At 36.0% G+C, this 15,483-nt stretch overlaps 1 protein-coding gene across 4 annotated transcripts in view; it reads left to right on the top strand.

Moving 5' to 3' along the window:
* The first annotated feature begins 2,162 nt into the window (after positions 1-2,162).
* Positions 2,163-15,483, top strand: part of LOC108331427 (uncharacterized) — a 40,932-nt gene continuing 27,611 nt past the window's right edge. The window contains exons 1-8 of one of the 4 annotated variants that reach the window (XM_017566092.2): positions 2,163-3,088; positions 4,019-4,163; positions 4,394-4,672; positions 4,807-4,974; positions 5,073-5,288; positions 5,604-5,698; positions 8,137-8,311; positions 12,846-13,270. In XM_017566092.2, coding sequence (XP_017421581.1) covers positions 2,334-3,088; positions 4,019-4,163; positions 4,394-4,672; positions 4,807-4,974; positions 5,073-5,288; positions 5,604-5,698; positions 8,137-8,311; positions 12,846-13,270 — 2,258 coding nt within the window. In that variant the 5' untranslated portion in view covers positions 2,163-2,333. Of the gene's footprint in view, positions 3,089-4,018; positions 4,164-4,393; positions 4,673-4,806; positions 4,975-5,072; positions 5,289-5,603; positions 5,699-8,136; positions 8,312-12,845; positions 13,271-15,483 lie in introns of those variants that run through there. The other 3 variants (XM_017566094.2, XM_017566096.2, XM_017566095.2) reach the window with 3 other exon arrangements.

Consider the following 15,483-nt stretch of genomic DNA (forward strand, 5'->3'; position numbering starts at 1 on the left):
ATAATCTTTTATTTTGTATTTAATATCTTTTAAATATTCAACCAAATTAATCAATTTTTAAGAATACTTGATTGATATTTTCCGTTGATATTTTCAAATTAAATTAATTATTTTTAAATATCAATTGTTTTGTCTAGTTTAAATGCATAAAATTTTAACTTTAGTTGTACAAATAAACATTAAAATATTCAACATAATTTATGCAACTAAAAATGACATTTTAAGTATCTTTAATTCTCAAACTCAATAAATTTAATTAGCATAATAATTTCATCAAAAATTTAAATTTTAAAGCATATTTATGAACATAAATATATATATATATATTGCTAATGCGCTTTCAGTTGATACATTTTAGCAATGCGTACCGGGTTGTAGTAGACAAAAATATACTTATATATCATGAATTCTAAGTTTTAAAGTTAAGGGTATTTTAATAATTTTCATTCTCAAAACAAAAAAAAACCTCCAAACCCTTGGTGACCTCCCTCATTCCTTTGAGTCCTTTCTCTTTCATCTTTCTCACTCCAACATTTTCTCTATCATAGCCCCAACTGAAAAAATGATTTTATAATGAGTTTTCATTTTATAATTTTTGTCTTATCAGGAATTGGTAATTTGCCTGAAAAAAAAATGAGAAACACTCGTTGTTAAATAATTTCTTACAAAAAATGATTTTATAATAAATTTTCATTTTATAATTTTTGTCGCATATAATTTTATCTAATTATAATGACATCCGAAAGAATTGGTAATTGGCCTGGAGGGTTTTTTAGAGATGATGATTCAATATATGCAGATGATGAAATTAAAAAGGTTAGTGAAGATGGTGAAATTGAAGAGATCTTGAATGAGGTGAATATGTCAATGACTCAAAAAGGTTGGAGTGAAAGAGATGAAAAAGAAAGAGTTAAGAGGAATGGGAAAGGTGAGTAAGGGTTTGAGTTTTTTTTTTAAGTTTTGAGAATGAAAATTATTAAAATACCGTTAAAACTTAAAATTATATAAGAATATTTTTGTCTACTAAAACCCGATATACATTACTAAAATGTACCAACTCAAAAATTGACATACGCACGTTAGCAAATAGGTTAATTTATTTTTAGGCAATGGTTACCTGAGTAGGCTAATATCATAATGACACCAAATCTATTTATTTATAAACAGGTTGAGAGTACTTATTTGATGGATTTTATACATTTGAGTATTTTTGTCCGGCTTAGTATACATATTTATATAAAAAATTATTTATTTTAATCTTTACGTTTATTTTCTATTTTTTAATATTTATTTTAATTAAAATAATTATTTTATTAATTTTATTGTTTATTTAAATTTAACTGATTTTTTTATCATTTTCTTAAACTTAATCATTTTATTTCAAAATAAATAAAAACTATTTATAACAAAGTTACAAAATTATTTTAATTTTATGATTAAAATAATAATAATAATAATTTTATTAATTTTTATTATCATAAAAAGATGTAAAGATACATGTTTTCACTAATAAAATAATAATTATAAAAGTTATTATAATTATAAAAATAAATTTAAATATTTTTAATCATTTGATTGAATTTTTTTAATTTAGAAAAATATTAAAGTTAAAAATTTAGAGCCACATAAAAAATAATAAAATTTTACATAAGTTATGATTAAAAGAGTAAAATTGGTAAAATGAGTTTTAATTTAAAAACTCTTGTTAAGATGACAAAGTAGGAAAGAAAGGATGTATACCAAAAAAGAATAATCCTTTTATCTAGTCATATAAATTATTTCTTCTATTTTATAAGAAATTAAAATAGAGAACTATTTTTTATAACTTTTTTAATTAATTTTAGTGTGCATATTTTATTATTAACTTTATCTTTATTATTATTATTATGTATTTAAGTTTTAAAACTGTTTTTTTTTAATTTAATAACTACTAACTCTTATAAAAAATATTCATTGTATAGTTACTTTTTTATTTTTCTAAATATATTTTTTAAATATTTTTTTATAAATTTATTTTTTAATTTAATAATATAATAATAGTTATTTTTTTAATTTTTTATATCATAATGTTGGCAGGAAAAAATTAACTAATTAAATTGATTTTGCAGTCTAATAAAAATCACAGCATCAATAATTGCATAATAAAACACCCTTTCATGAAATATCCAACAGTTTCATGTTCCAACCCTTTCTCTTTCACTAACTTCTTCAATTCAATTAATCTTCATTTCTGAACCAGCCAAATCCTGGAAGAAAAGAAATCACTAGGATAAACCCACACACCTTAAATTCCACCGGTTTCTGATGCAGTGAAATCGAAAGTACGCATTGCAATGGGGAGAGAAACAGAAATCCTCTCTCGCCTCGCCGCTAACCACCTCCACCTCGCTCAATTCGAGCCCTTGCGTGGTGTTCTCTTAGCCCTACGGGCGCGAAACCGCGACCTCGCTCGGGATATTCTTCAGACCATCGTTGCCCGATCGGGTCGGGTCCCTAATGTTGCGTGGTCCAGTTCCTGTTCCTCCCCCGCGCTCCTCACCTTCTTATCTACACAGGAATTGCTGCAATTGGACAACGCATCCTCGGCGTGGAACTTTGACTCTGAAACGCTGCGTTTGCGCGCCGACTTTCTGTTGTTAGTTCAAGATTTGATAGACCTGCTGCCGGAGGGTGATGGAGAGTTGGGGAATTGTAGAGGAGTATTGGATAAACTTTTGGAATTGGGCGCAAAGTGGTTGAGAGTGGACGGGGATGGTGAAATTGATGGGAGTGTGAGTGTTACTGTGATCGAAGAAGGAGAGTTGGCGAGTGTGAGGAAATTGATTTTGGATCACGAGCGTGTTTTTGACTCTCTCTGTGGGAATATACATAGGCAAATTAGGCACTGGGAATGTGAGGATTCGGGGGAGGGAAGTGGAGGGTTGGAAGAGGAGGATGCTAGGGTGCTTCGTGGGATACAGAGAACGGTGCAGGTTGTTCATTTGGATGCTATGAGGGACAGTCTTGAATCGGGTGATGTAGAAGGGGCCGTTTCTCATATACGTTATCTGCATTTTGATTATGGAGTCGAGGAGCAATCGGAGTACCGGTATGTCTCTCTCTCCCTCTCTCTCTCTCTTTTTTTTTTTTTTTGCAAACACAAACAAACTGTGTGGTTTGTTTGTCTTTCTTGTGTAGAGAGTTGACCCTGCTTTTTCTGTTTAAACCATATGCATGCATTTGCCTAGGGAATTTGGACCATTCTTCAATGAAAAAATTAGTTTCCCCCTTGATATTGTATTAACAGTAGTGAAAGAAAGTATATAGCACTAGGTGAATCCCTTATAGTATTTTAAATAAGCCTTAAATATGTTTTAAGTTTATAAACTACGACATGAAATTAAAATTCATCTCTGTTTCAAGCTGTGATACAATTTGGTCCTTAAATTTTAAAAATAAATAGATAGAATCCTTCTAATCAAACTGTCTTAATTTTGTTTGACATGTTATGGTGTTTTAGGTTGAAGTTTTAGCTGTTGACACCATTGACACATTTCAGCTCAATTGTCAGCCTGATAACAATTTAACACAATATTTTCAATGTTATTGGGTTAAAAAGACTATATTTCTTCATTTTTTAAGTTTGAAAAGCAAAATGTATCAAAGTTTGAGACATGAAAGAATTTCAATTTCGCGTCTAAGTATAGGGATTAAAAACATATTTGACTTTTAAAATAAAATGTTTCATCAAGTTCAGGAAGCCTGTATAGATTTTATATTTTTTGTTTCCAGATTAGTAAGCAAATAATACACTGATTTCTTAAATTCATTCTTATTTGTATGTTCAGTTATGGTGGAGGCTCTCTCATATTTATTTTTATTTAGGTAGAAGAAGAATAAATAATAACTTGTTCTTTAAGTAATTAAGGATCTTTCTGTCTTTCTTAATTAATTATATTGTATTTGTTTTTTAAGTTCCCTTACAACATTTTTTTTGTCCTAGATGTTCATACCTGCATGTTTTCTAATTCTTTTGTAGCATAGTTTTGAAAGATCTCCTCAAGGTTGTCTTGTCAAAAAGTGATAAGTTTGGAGACTCATGGCTTATCATGCGTAATCAATTGCTACATATCTATAGTGAAGCCATTTCATCAAATTGCAGTGATATTGTTCAAATGTTGCAGGTCAGTCTCTTGTCTTTCTCCACAGGGTTTCTTCCTCTTTCTCCATGAAACAAACTTGGAGGAATTGATTCCTGAACACTCTTCCTTCAGTTTGTCACATTATTATGGGGTTTATGGGTCTTACTGTTGATAAAATGAGTTTACAACATAGAGTTCCCCTCCCCTAGCCATTTAATATGAAAGAAACTTTATTTTGTCTAACTAAATTCAATGTCAATGCTTTTCTTTAGAGCATTCACGATGAGCTATTGTCTGAAGAGATTGAAATTGATAGAGTTCAAACTGAGAACTTCATTCCACATCCTCTTGTACGTCTTCAAAAATATCTAGAAGAAGTAAAGTCTGGTGAGAATTCAGATGATAAAACATTACCCCTGAATGACGTAATTAGGCACTGCAAGACATCTATGTATCATTATGCTCGTGTTTCTGGACTACACGTTCTTGAGTGTATTATGGATACTTCCCTGTCTTCTGTGAAGAGGGAGCAGCTGGATGAAGCTAGCAATGTATGTACCCATCTTCGTTAACTTTATGATACGTTCCTTTGTGTAAAAGTTGATATTGTGTTAATTGTTATATGAAATTCTGACATAAGTCTACTTATGTAGCTCTAATACTTAGGTATTATTTTTTGTGACAGGTCCTCCAGTTGTTTCCACTGCTTCAGCCTTTGGTAGCGGCCATGGGTTGGGATTTATTGGCTGGTAAAATAGCAGCACGAAGGAAGTTAATGCAACTTCTCTGGACAAGTAAGTCAAAAGTAATTCGGCTTGAAGAATCTTCTCTTTATGGTAATAAATCAGATGAGGTATTTTTCAACTTTTATGTTTTGGAATGTGGTTTGTTGGTACTAAATGAACGAGTTGGTGAAACTTTAGTGAAAAAACTGATTTAATTTTGTTGCAGATGTCCTGTGTGGAGCATCTATGTGACACCTTATGCTATCAGCTTGATCTTGCCTCTTTTGTTGCTTGTGTGAATTCTGGCCAGTCTTGGAATTCAGAATTCTCATTAATGCTTTCTGGAAAAGAGCAAGTGGAATTTAGAGATGAAGATGCTTATTCTGATCCTTTTGTTGAGAACTTTGTGTTGGAACGACTTTCGGTCCAAAGTCCTCTTCGGGTAATACTCTATGTGGAAGACATGGCTTTTTAATTGGTATAGATAACATTCTTGCCTATCTTTATTGTTGAAGAATGAAGAGAATTGATTAGGAAAGATTGTGATGATATGTAAAATCATAAAGGACAATTATTCAGCCTTAAATAGCATTTAATTACTATAAAAATGCAGCCTCTATGTTAAAGGAAATATATCAAATGTTGATTGTAGTAACACTTTTAAAGAAATATTTCAGGATTTATTGTACTAAGAAATCTGAGTTTATTGTACTAAGAAATCTGAGTGTTGAATATGATTGCATCATTTTCTCTGTAGGTACTATTTGATGTTGTTCCAGGCATAAAATTCCAGGAAGCCATTGAATTGATTAGTATGCAGCCAATTTCTTCTAATATAGAAGCCAACAAGAGGTGTGCTTCTGATGTTTTCTCTTCTAGTGACCACTTTTAGATTCATCTTGATATTAAGACAGATATTTCCCAAATGTTTGGTTGCGTTGAGTTTCTTTGTTAATAGATAAGACATCATATTGGAGGATATTTTCTTAGAAAGAAATACAAATAAGGGAATACTTTTAAAAAAGAATGATGTTGAGACGTGAAAATTCATTTTATTGTCTTTTTGTGCATGTGTCCACATGCACTTAATAAACATACATCTTGATTGGAAAATAAAGAAAGACATCTATTTTTCATCCTAGAAGTTATATTCATTTTTTTTTCTTAAAGAAAAAGGAATTTTATGATGAGCTTAAGTGAAAAGTGAAATGAAGTAGGATAAAATATCTTATAAAGTTGAGTGGATCGAACTGGTATCTTTATAGTGATAAAGATAAAATTTTATTTGTCGTACTACAGGAAGTCTGTGAAGAATTGTGAATTTACGATAAATAACTTACTACTGGACTTAGAGGTTTTGCACGTACCGATGTTCAAAGGCCACAATTCTCTCAAATTTAGACAATAGATCTATCAACACCTCCCTTCCTAGTTATAGGGAACATGCCTTATTTCTTCACAACTCTTAGATTTTTGGGTTAGAGCCTAAGCCAACTCTACAAAACCAACTTATAAGATAAAAATTTCCCAAGTTTTATAAGGACCTTATCATATTTCTAGTTTATGTGAGATCTCAAGACATTCTTTTGCATTCAAGTCTGAACATTTGGAACACGAACAAATATGGGTGACAATTACGGTGCCACTTCATACCTAGGATTTGACATATAGAGCATAGACAAACCCGACCCACTAAGTGATGTGAGGTTGGATTTTTAATTCCATCTTAAAATATGAACTTTGGACCTTACTCAATGTCACAATTACAGTCAAGGCAAGGGAAAACTGAAAAGACAAAATGGAGGAAAAAGAAAGAACAGGTGGTTACAGATTTGAAGGCAAGAGAAGTCAGGAAAAGTGGAAACGAACTCTTAATTTTGTGATTGTGAGCGAGGCTTGAAATAAGTATTTAGGAAAGGATGAGGCAAGAGAATGGGGTAGGAACTGAGAATTCTGTTATCTTCTCGCTCCTGGAATATTGTTGTAATCAAGGATTCTGCTTTTCCTTATAGAAGAGTCTTAGTCTTTTCATACTGATTTAATAATACTACCATCATTCCATTTTCCATTTGTCTTTTCTCATTAATTAATCGGAGTCTATTAATGCATGGTAGCAATTCTGCCTAAGTGCGGCCTCGGAGATATCTCCACTTTAAAAGAGAAATTATGGGAGATTTCATATCTAATAGAGATATGATTAAAATATAGTAAGTAGGTGTAAACATGACTTTATAATTTAGTTTTGTAAGTTTAAATTAGACTTAAAAAGTTTATTTTCTAAGATGCTTATCCTCACGAGGTTTGTTGGGTTTATAGTATCACATGTTATTTGACCATTACAAATGTCTAGTTCCATATTCAAAATGAAGTACTTAGCGTGAGAGGGTTTGTTGGAGATTCTATATTGATTAGGGATATGGTTAAATTATCATATAAGGACGGGTGGCTGCAGTTCCGGCAGACAGGAAAAGTGGAAGGCCATGGGTAACTAACTCAATTACGTGTTTATAAGTCATACTTTAATTGAGTGTATAGAAAGAGATGAGCCAAGAGAATGAGGTCAGGAACTGGGAATTCTACAGTAGTGTGTTAATATGTTATATTCAATCTTACAAAACTAACTTATTATTATGTGGACATTATAAGGACTACATTGGCAGTATAAAAGAACAATTGAAAAGTAAATGATTCGTGAATGCCATAAGATTTCTAGTATAACTAACCAATAGGTATGTACCAAAAGCATTATAAAAAGCAAACAGAAAATGGATGCTTCATGAATGCCACAAGACTGCCAACAACTTCTTACATGTGTTTATTATAGAATAAAATTTTAATTTCCTACATCGACTATTTTATTTCTGCAATCTATTAGTGTCCTTTCATCAGTTTAATTATGTTGTTATTCTTGTCTGCAGCTAAAATGTGATAATTGATTATTTTTTATTTGTTTAAGATGGGATTAATGATAATTTTGACAACTGTAAGAGTATGAGCATTTTTATTAACTGACTTGCATTGGGTTCTGTTCATACATTAAACTTAAGAGTAATGCTAGGCCTAGACCTTTTCTTTTCTATGCCACTTGGCTTGGATTTAGATTTGACTCAGTTGTATTATCTCTTTTTTCATTCTCATGTAACCTGATGGCCCTGGACTGGGTGAAATCTGTACTTGGGTGGCTTGACTTTCTTGACATTATGCTTTCTAATAAGTAATCTCTTATGATTACGATTTATTTTATTCTTTGTGCTTTAATTTCTCTTCTGAATTTCCTTTTTTTGGCATAGGAAGCAAGATATAGAACTCATGCATATGCGTTATGCTTTAGAATCAACTGTTCTTGCTTTAGGAGCAATGGAAAGGAGTATGTCTGGCGAAATAGAAATCCACCAAGATGTGCCATTATTTCATTTAAAGGACTTGCAGAACCATTTGGATGCAATTAGTAATCTTCCACGCAAGGTAAGTCACTTTTCAGTTTTTTTTTTGACTAAATGCTCCCTTCTTCAAATGATAACTGTTGTAATGTGTTAGCAACTTTCTTCATGTAGTTTTATATGTATGATTTTCCCATAATCTTATTCTCCTCAGTCCTGATAGGTTTCCGATTAAGAAACCTATTCAAGGACCTCTAAAACACCTCTTAGGCACCAAGAAAACCAGAATGGGAAACAGAGCTGAATATTATTCACAAAGGTATTGTCTGTACAATCACAGTAACAAGGGCTTAACCCCTTTCACAGGCTTAATCCTGTTAACAAACAAACTACCCAAAAAGTCTTTTAACTACTAACCCCTCCACTATTTATACAACCGTTATTCCCGCCCTTCCCAACTACAATAAGCAGTTGGGTTGCTTAACTAAGCATTTCTCTTCCTTCTCTCATAAACTCTCCAACTCTTCTCATTCCTAACATTGTACTCTGCCTGAAGTTCAACCTTGTCCCCAAGGTTGAAATCGGGGTACTGTTCTTTGATAGCAACTTCATCTTCCCACGTTGCCCCTTCTTGTCCTCCTTCCTGCCATTCAATTAACAATTGTGACAGGTCCTCTTCCCCTCTCGGCGTGACTCTCCTCCCCCGAACACTGATGGGCCAAAAAGAGGGTCCATCGGCCTGCAAGTCTGGAGGCAACTCCTTCTCCACTCTCTGCTCCCCTATTGCCTTCTTTAATTGTGAAACATGAAAGACAAGGTGTATGCGTGCTGTCTCCGGTAACTGAAGTTTATAGGCCATTGCTCCCACTCTCTGAATCACCTGAAATGGACCAAAAAATCTGGCTGCTAATTTCGGGTGAAGTCTGGTTGGCATGGAAGATTGTCAATGGGGTCTTATCTTCAAGTATACCCAATCACCCACTTCAACATTTGCAGGCCTCCTCCTTTTGTTGGCTTGTTTTACCATCAGCTCTTGTGCCCTTTCCAAGTGGAACTTCATCTGCTTTAAAGCTTCATCTCGTGTCTGCAACTCCTGATTCACTGCTTCTACCAATGACTCTCCCGGTATAAATCGTTGCAGGGATGGAGGTGGCCGCCCATAGACCGTTTCAAACGGTGTACACCGGATTGCTCCCTGATAATTGGTATTATACCAATACTCAGCTCAGGGTAAGACTGTCATCCATCCTTTCGGTTGTTCTGAACAGAAGCATCGAAGGTATCCCTCCAAAACACGGTTTAGAACCTCCGTTTGGCTGTCTGTCTCGGGGTGATATGCAGTATTCATTTTCAATTGTGTACCCTGCCCTTTAAATAGCTCCTGCCAAAAAATGCTTAGGAAGAGGGGGTCCCGATCACTCACGATTGATTTCGAAATGCCATGCAACCTAACAATTTCCTTGATGAATAACTCCGCCACCATTCTAGCTGAATAAGGATGCTTGAGTGGTAGAAAATGACCGTATTTACTCAAGCGATCTACTACCACTAGTATAGCATCAAATCCCTGAGATTTTGGAAGCCTTACTATAAAATCCATGCTTAATTCTTCCCAAATGGCATTCGGAATTGGCAATGGTTGCAGCAGTCCTTGAGGAGAAGAGGACAAGTATTTGTGCTGCTGACACACCAAGCATCCCGCCACATACTCAGTTACCCTCTTCTTCATATCAATCCAATATAAGGATTGGGCCAACCTCCTATATGTTCTGTAAGCACCCGAATGCCCCCTCGTCTGCGTAACATGGAACTCCGCCAGCAACCTGGGAATCCATGTGGAATTGGCTGACAAAACCAACCTTCCTTTACAGTGTAACCTGTCCTGCTCAATGGTATACGCTGGATGGGTATTTGGATCCCTCCTAAGATCCTCCATCACTTTCTTCAACCTGTCATCTTCCTCCACCTCTCTTAAGATCTCGCCAAAGTCCTGCCAATATGGCCTGACCATCACTCCCAATTCTTTTACCTCCTCCTTGTCTCCCTCCTCCCTCCTTGATAGGGCATCCGCCGCTCGGTTGGTAGCCCCTGCTTTGTATACTATCTCAAAATCGTATCCCAACAGTTTTGCAATCCAATTATGTTGGTTTTGAGTAGTTATACGCTGCTCTAACAAGTGGCGAAGGCTCCTCTGGTCGATGTGCACCACAAATCTTTGCCCCAACAGGTAAGGCCTCCAATGCTATATGGCCAATACCAAAGCCATCAGTTCCTTCACATAAATTGATTTGCTCAACGTCCCTGCTGATAACACCTTACTAAAATAGGCAATGGGTCTTCCCCCCTGAGTCAAAACCGCCCCCACGCCCACACCCGAGGCATCACACTCTATGTGAAATGGTTGTTGGAAGTCTGGCAAAGATAACACCGGAGCTGTCGTGATAGCCCTCTTCAGTTGTTGCAAGGCTTCTTCAGCCCTTTCATTCCATAAGAACTCTCCTTTCTTTAGTAACTCAGTCAGGGGCTTGGCAATCTTCCCATAGTCTTTAACAAACCTCCTATAATAACCAGTTAAACCCAAAAATCCCCTCACTGTCAATGAGAACCAGCACTTCTCGACCCCCTATGCTTCCTCTTAATTTCATTGTTTTAGGGGACGTCAACCCCCCTGCTGAAAAAGCTGATAACTCCATGTGGGACTGGTCCATCTCATCCGTTGCTTCACTCCCATCTTCCTCCTCTTCTTCTGCCAGAATCAACATCCTTAATCCTCTTTCTGGACATCCATGACCCGGGCTAAAAGGTCCCCCACATCGGAAACACCTTTCCTCTTCCCTTCTTTTTATGAATTCCGAATAGGGTAAGTTTCAGACGCTTCTTTCTCTTCCCTCTACATTAGGCCTGGCAACACCACTTCCCTGGGTCGTCTCACGCCTGACCAACCCCACACTCTCCGCGGTCCCCCCTCGTCCCTGTACCTCGCGACTGAGTTCGCTTCTTGTGGCCACCCTCGTTGTCCCTCCCCAAACGTTCGAATTCTTGGTCGATTGTCCACCACCGATCTTCGATTGGGAACACAACTTTTGTACGTCCCGAGCGATAAGCATAACAGTCATTAAATCTTGCGGGTCATGGGGCCTCACTAGATCGCTCACCTCCTCTTGCAGCCCTGCCATAAAGTAACCCAAGAGTTGTTCCTCCGGAATCCTCGTCGTCTGCCCCACCAACACTTCGAAATCCCTAACATACTCGCTCACTGCCCCTACTTGTTTAATGGCGGCCAATCTCTCATAAACGGACCCTCGTCCTCCTTCTCCAAATCTGATCACCAACGCTCTCTTCAACCCTTCCCAAGATTTGTTCTTTGTTTTTTCTCTCCAAAAGCGAAACCTATACGCTGCATACCCTTCCATACTGATGAACGCCAACTGTACTTTCTCGTCTTCGGCCACCTTCTGCACCTCAAAGAATTTCTCAGCTCTACTTATCCAAATCAATGGGTCGCCCCCTTCAAACCCCGGTAATTCTACCCATTTCCTCCAATTGGGAGGGCCTTCTTGATTTCCTTCCCCTCTTCGCTCCCTATCTCCTCCGATTCCGCCACCATTGTCGTTCACGGACGAGTCACTGGCCCTTTGGCGATTTCCATTTGGATCGCGGTTGCGATCCCCCAGCATCTTCAGGATCGCCTGGATATCCTGCCTCATCGCTTCGTAGTTTTGTCTCAAAACCCCCGTATCTGCCTTTGTCTCTGCCACGACGATCTCCACCGCCTCTAACTAACCTTCAACCGCCACTACTCTTCCCTCCATCACGCGTGCACGTCACTCCTCCAATTGGGATCCGGCAGGTTGGACCAATTGATAGGTTTCCGATTAAGAAACCTATTCAAGAACCTCCAAAACACCTCTTAGGCATCAAGAAAACCAGAATGGGAAACAGAGCTGAATATTATTCACAAAGGTATTGTCTGTACAATCATAGTAACAAGGGCTTAAACCCTTTCACAGGCTTAATCCTGTTAACAAACAAACTACCCAAAAAGTCCTTTAACTACTAACCCCTCCACTATTTATACAATCGTTATTCCCGCCCTTCCCAACTGCAATAAGCAGTTGGGTTGCTTAACTAAGCATTTCTCTTCCTTCTCTCATAAACTCTCCAACTCTTCTCATTCCTAACAGTCCCACGTGTATTTTTATTTTTATTATTCTTTTGCAATCATTTTTGTGCCTTCCGACTTAGATGAAGTATCTCTCAGTGGCAAGTGTTCAGTGATGTATTACGACATTTTGTTAATTACTTTTCTTTCTCTCTCTAATGCTTCTTCCTTAGATGCATTTTTTTCACTAAAAAAGACACTAGGGGAAAGTTTCTGTAGGATGTAACTTACCATGTATCTGAGACCAGTTGTAAAAATTATCAAGTAGTATTTATGTGTTATGATACATCTAAGAAAAAAGGGCCTATTTGACATTCTTTTGATTTTTCCATGATCTTTGACATTTATTACATTTAATATTTAAAGTGTTAATATCAATTGTTCAGAGATGTGGTGACTTCCTTTTCTGGTTATTATTATAGTGTACGAATCTAATGCCAATCTTTTGATGATGTAGATTTTGATGGTGAATGTCATCATTTCACTACTGCATATGGATAATACCTCTGTTAACTTGATGCATTGTGGATTACCGGGAAGCAGTTTGAAACTATCAAATGCTTGGTCTTCAGAAGATAGTTATTCGACTAGAAGTGAAGGGGGCAATAAGATGGTTATATCCTTTACTAGTGTGCTACTTGATATATTGCGCCATAATATTCCATCCTCTATGATTGAATTAGAGAACTCACTAGATGATGGTATAAGCACAACCAGCAGACAGGCTCTCGAGTGGAGAATCTTAATCTCAAAGAGTTTCATTGAAGAGTGGGAATGGCGTTTGTCAATTTTGCAGCATCTCCTACCATTATCTGAACGACAATGGAGATGGAAAGAGGCACTAACAGTGTTACGTGCAGCTCCCTCCAAGCTACTCAACCTGTGAGTTCTACCTATTTCTAATGCATGAAATTCAACAAGAATGCAACTTTATGTTTGTTTTTATGTATCGAGTCACTTGTGGAAGGTATAGTCACAATAACCCTGATTACCTTTTTCTTTTTCTTGTTAATAAAAATATTCAATACTCTCTCTGGTCCATTTTGTAAGAACCAATGTGCATTAGTTTTTTTTTTCCAAAATATCCTTGTGAATCATTTGAGTTCACATCATTTCTTTGAAAACCTTTGTCCCTTGACATTCACATCCAATAAAAATTAAAGCAATAAATATATTTAAGAGGAGAGAGATTAAAAAATCAGAGTCAATACTTCTTTTTTTAAAAAGCAATAATAGTATATCTCATTGATATTAAAGACAGTTATGGAACCATATGTAAATTTAGGAAGTTTTAATGCCAGTGACTAAATTAACTAATTTCCTTAATCTTTGTGAACAAGTTAACTGGGTCTTATAAGAAAGGACCAGAGGAGCGAGAGTTCACTATATGATGGGAGCTTTTAGGCATGCATGTGCACTTTGCCCTGGAAGTGATTTACTTGTCGATGTAATTTATATTTTGTAGTTCTGTTCTTTTCTGTCTTTAGTGACTCTGCAGTAGATTTTTGTAAGAGTATTAGGTTTTTATGGAGTAATATGTCAGAAGATCTGTTTCTAATTATAGAAATGTATATGTTCTGAATGTATTGTGTGTCTAATACAGACCACACAGTATGTAATTATACTATTTTACAGAATCAATTATAATAAAAACACCTAATAATTAGGAATCAATCATGCTAATTTCCTAGATTATGTAATGGTTAATTTCCTACAATTCCGTAACAGTTGATTACATTCTAACACTCTTCCTCAAAGTGGAGCATATATGTCATATGCATCAAGTTTGTTACAAGTGAACTCAATCTAAGGGCCTGTAAGGGACTTGGTGAATATGTCAGTCAACTGATTGTTATAGTTGACAAAATCAGTAGTGATTTCTCCAGAGAGCAGCTTTTCTCTAACAAAGTGACAATAAATTTCAATGTGTTTGGATCTTTCATTGAAGACTGGGTTTGATGCAATGTGAAGTGCAACTTGATTGTCACAAATAAGCTTTGTTTCATGGATGTCCCCTATTTTTAGTTGTAGTAGTAGTTGCCTAATTCACCTTAGCTCACAAGTGGTTGTTGCCATAGCATGATATTTTATTTTTGCTCTAGATCTGACTACTTTATTTTACTTCTCCATGACATAAGGTTTCCTCTGATAAGAACATAGTACCTAGAAGTGGATCTTCTATGTGATGGTGTGATAGGAAGCTGAGAGTTTATGTAAGGAGAAAGAGAGGTTAGTCAACTGTTAGTTAACAGTTAGAGGGAGTTAGTTGCCTAGAGGGAGTTAGTTGCTTAACTGTGTTAACAGTTAGGAAGAGCGGGAATAGACTTTTGTATAAATTGTTGAGATGGGGAGAGGAGAGGGACTTTTGGCAATTCAAGTGTATAAACAGATTGTTTAGTCTTGTTGGGGGAGATTAGGCTCCCTTATTGCTTCATTCTTGTATTCTTTCTTGGAAATCAATAAAGTCAGCGGTTATACAGAACTTTTGCTCTGTTTGATTCTGTTAGTTGGGTGAAAGATAAGGTTTCTTTATCAGAAACCTATCATGGTGATCCTGTCCAATCTGTATCAGAGTAACAAGTGATCTTAGTACTACCTTTGTCTTCATACAATAATCCTCATCCTAGAGCATTTTTTTTATGTATTGAAGAAATCGTGTCACAACATCCCAATGGCTATCACAAGGAGCATTTAGAAATTGGCTTACCACACTAACCGTGAAAGTGATGTCGAGTCTAGTGATGGTGAGGTATTGAGTCTACCTACCAAGTGACGATATCTTTTCGTGTCTTTCAATGGCTCCCCCGGACTCAGAAGAAACTTGATATTGGGATCCATATGAGTATCACAAGGACGACAATCAAACATAGCAGTTTAGTAAGAATGTCCAAGGCATACTTATGTTGATTAATGACAATTCTTCAAGCAGATTGAGCAACTTCAATACCTAAGAAATATTTTAGAGGGCCCCAATCTTTAGTATGAAAGTTCTCTTTGAGTTGTCGATTTCCAGTCTCTTCATCACACGTGATGAAAATGTCATCAACATAAACAACAAGGTAAATGCACTTGCGAGAAGAGGAATGAAAGGAGAA

This window comes from Vigna angularis, chromosome 4 (genome assembly GCF_016808095.1).
Source record: "Vigna angularis cultivar LongXiaoDou No.4 chromosome 4, ASM1680809v1, whole genome shotgun sequence".
In the NCBI taxonomy this organism is placed as follows: domain Eukaryota; kingdom Viridiplantae; phylum Streptophyta; class Magnoliopsida; order Fabales; family Fabaceae; genus Vigna; species Vigna angularis.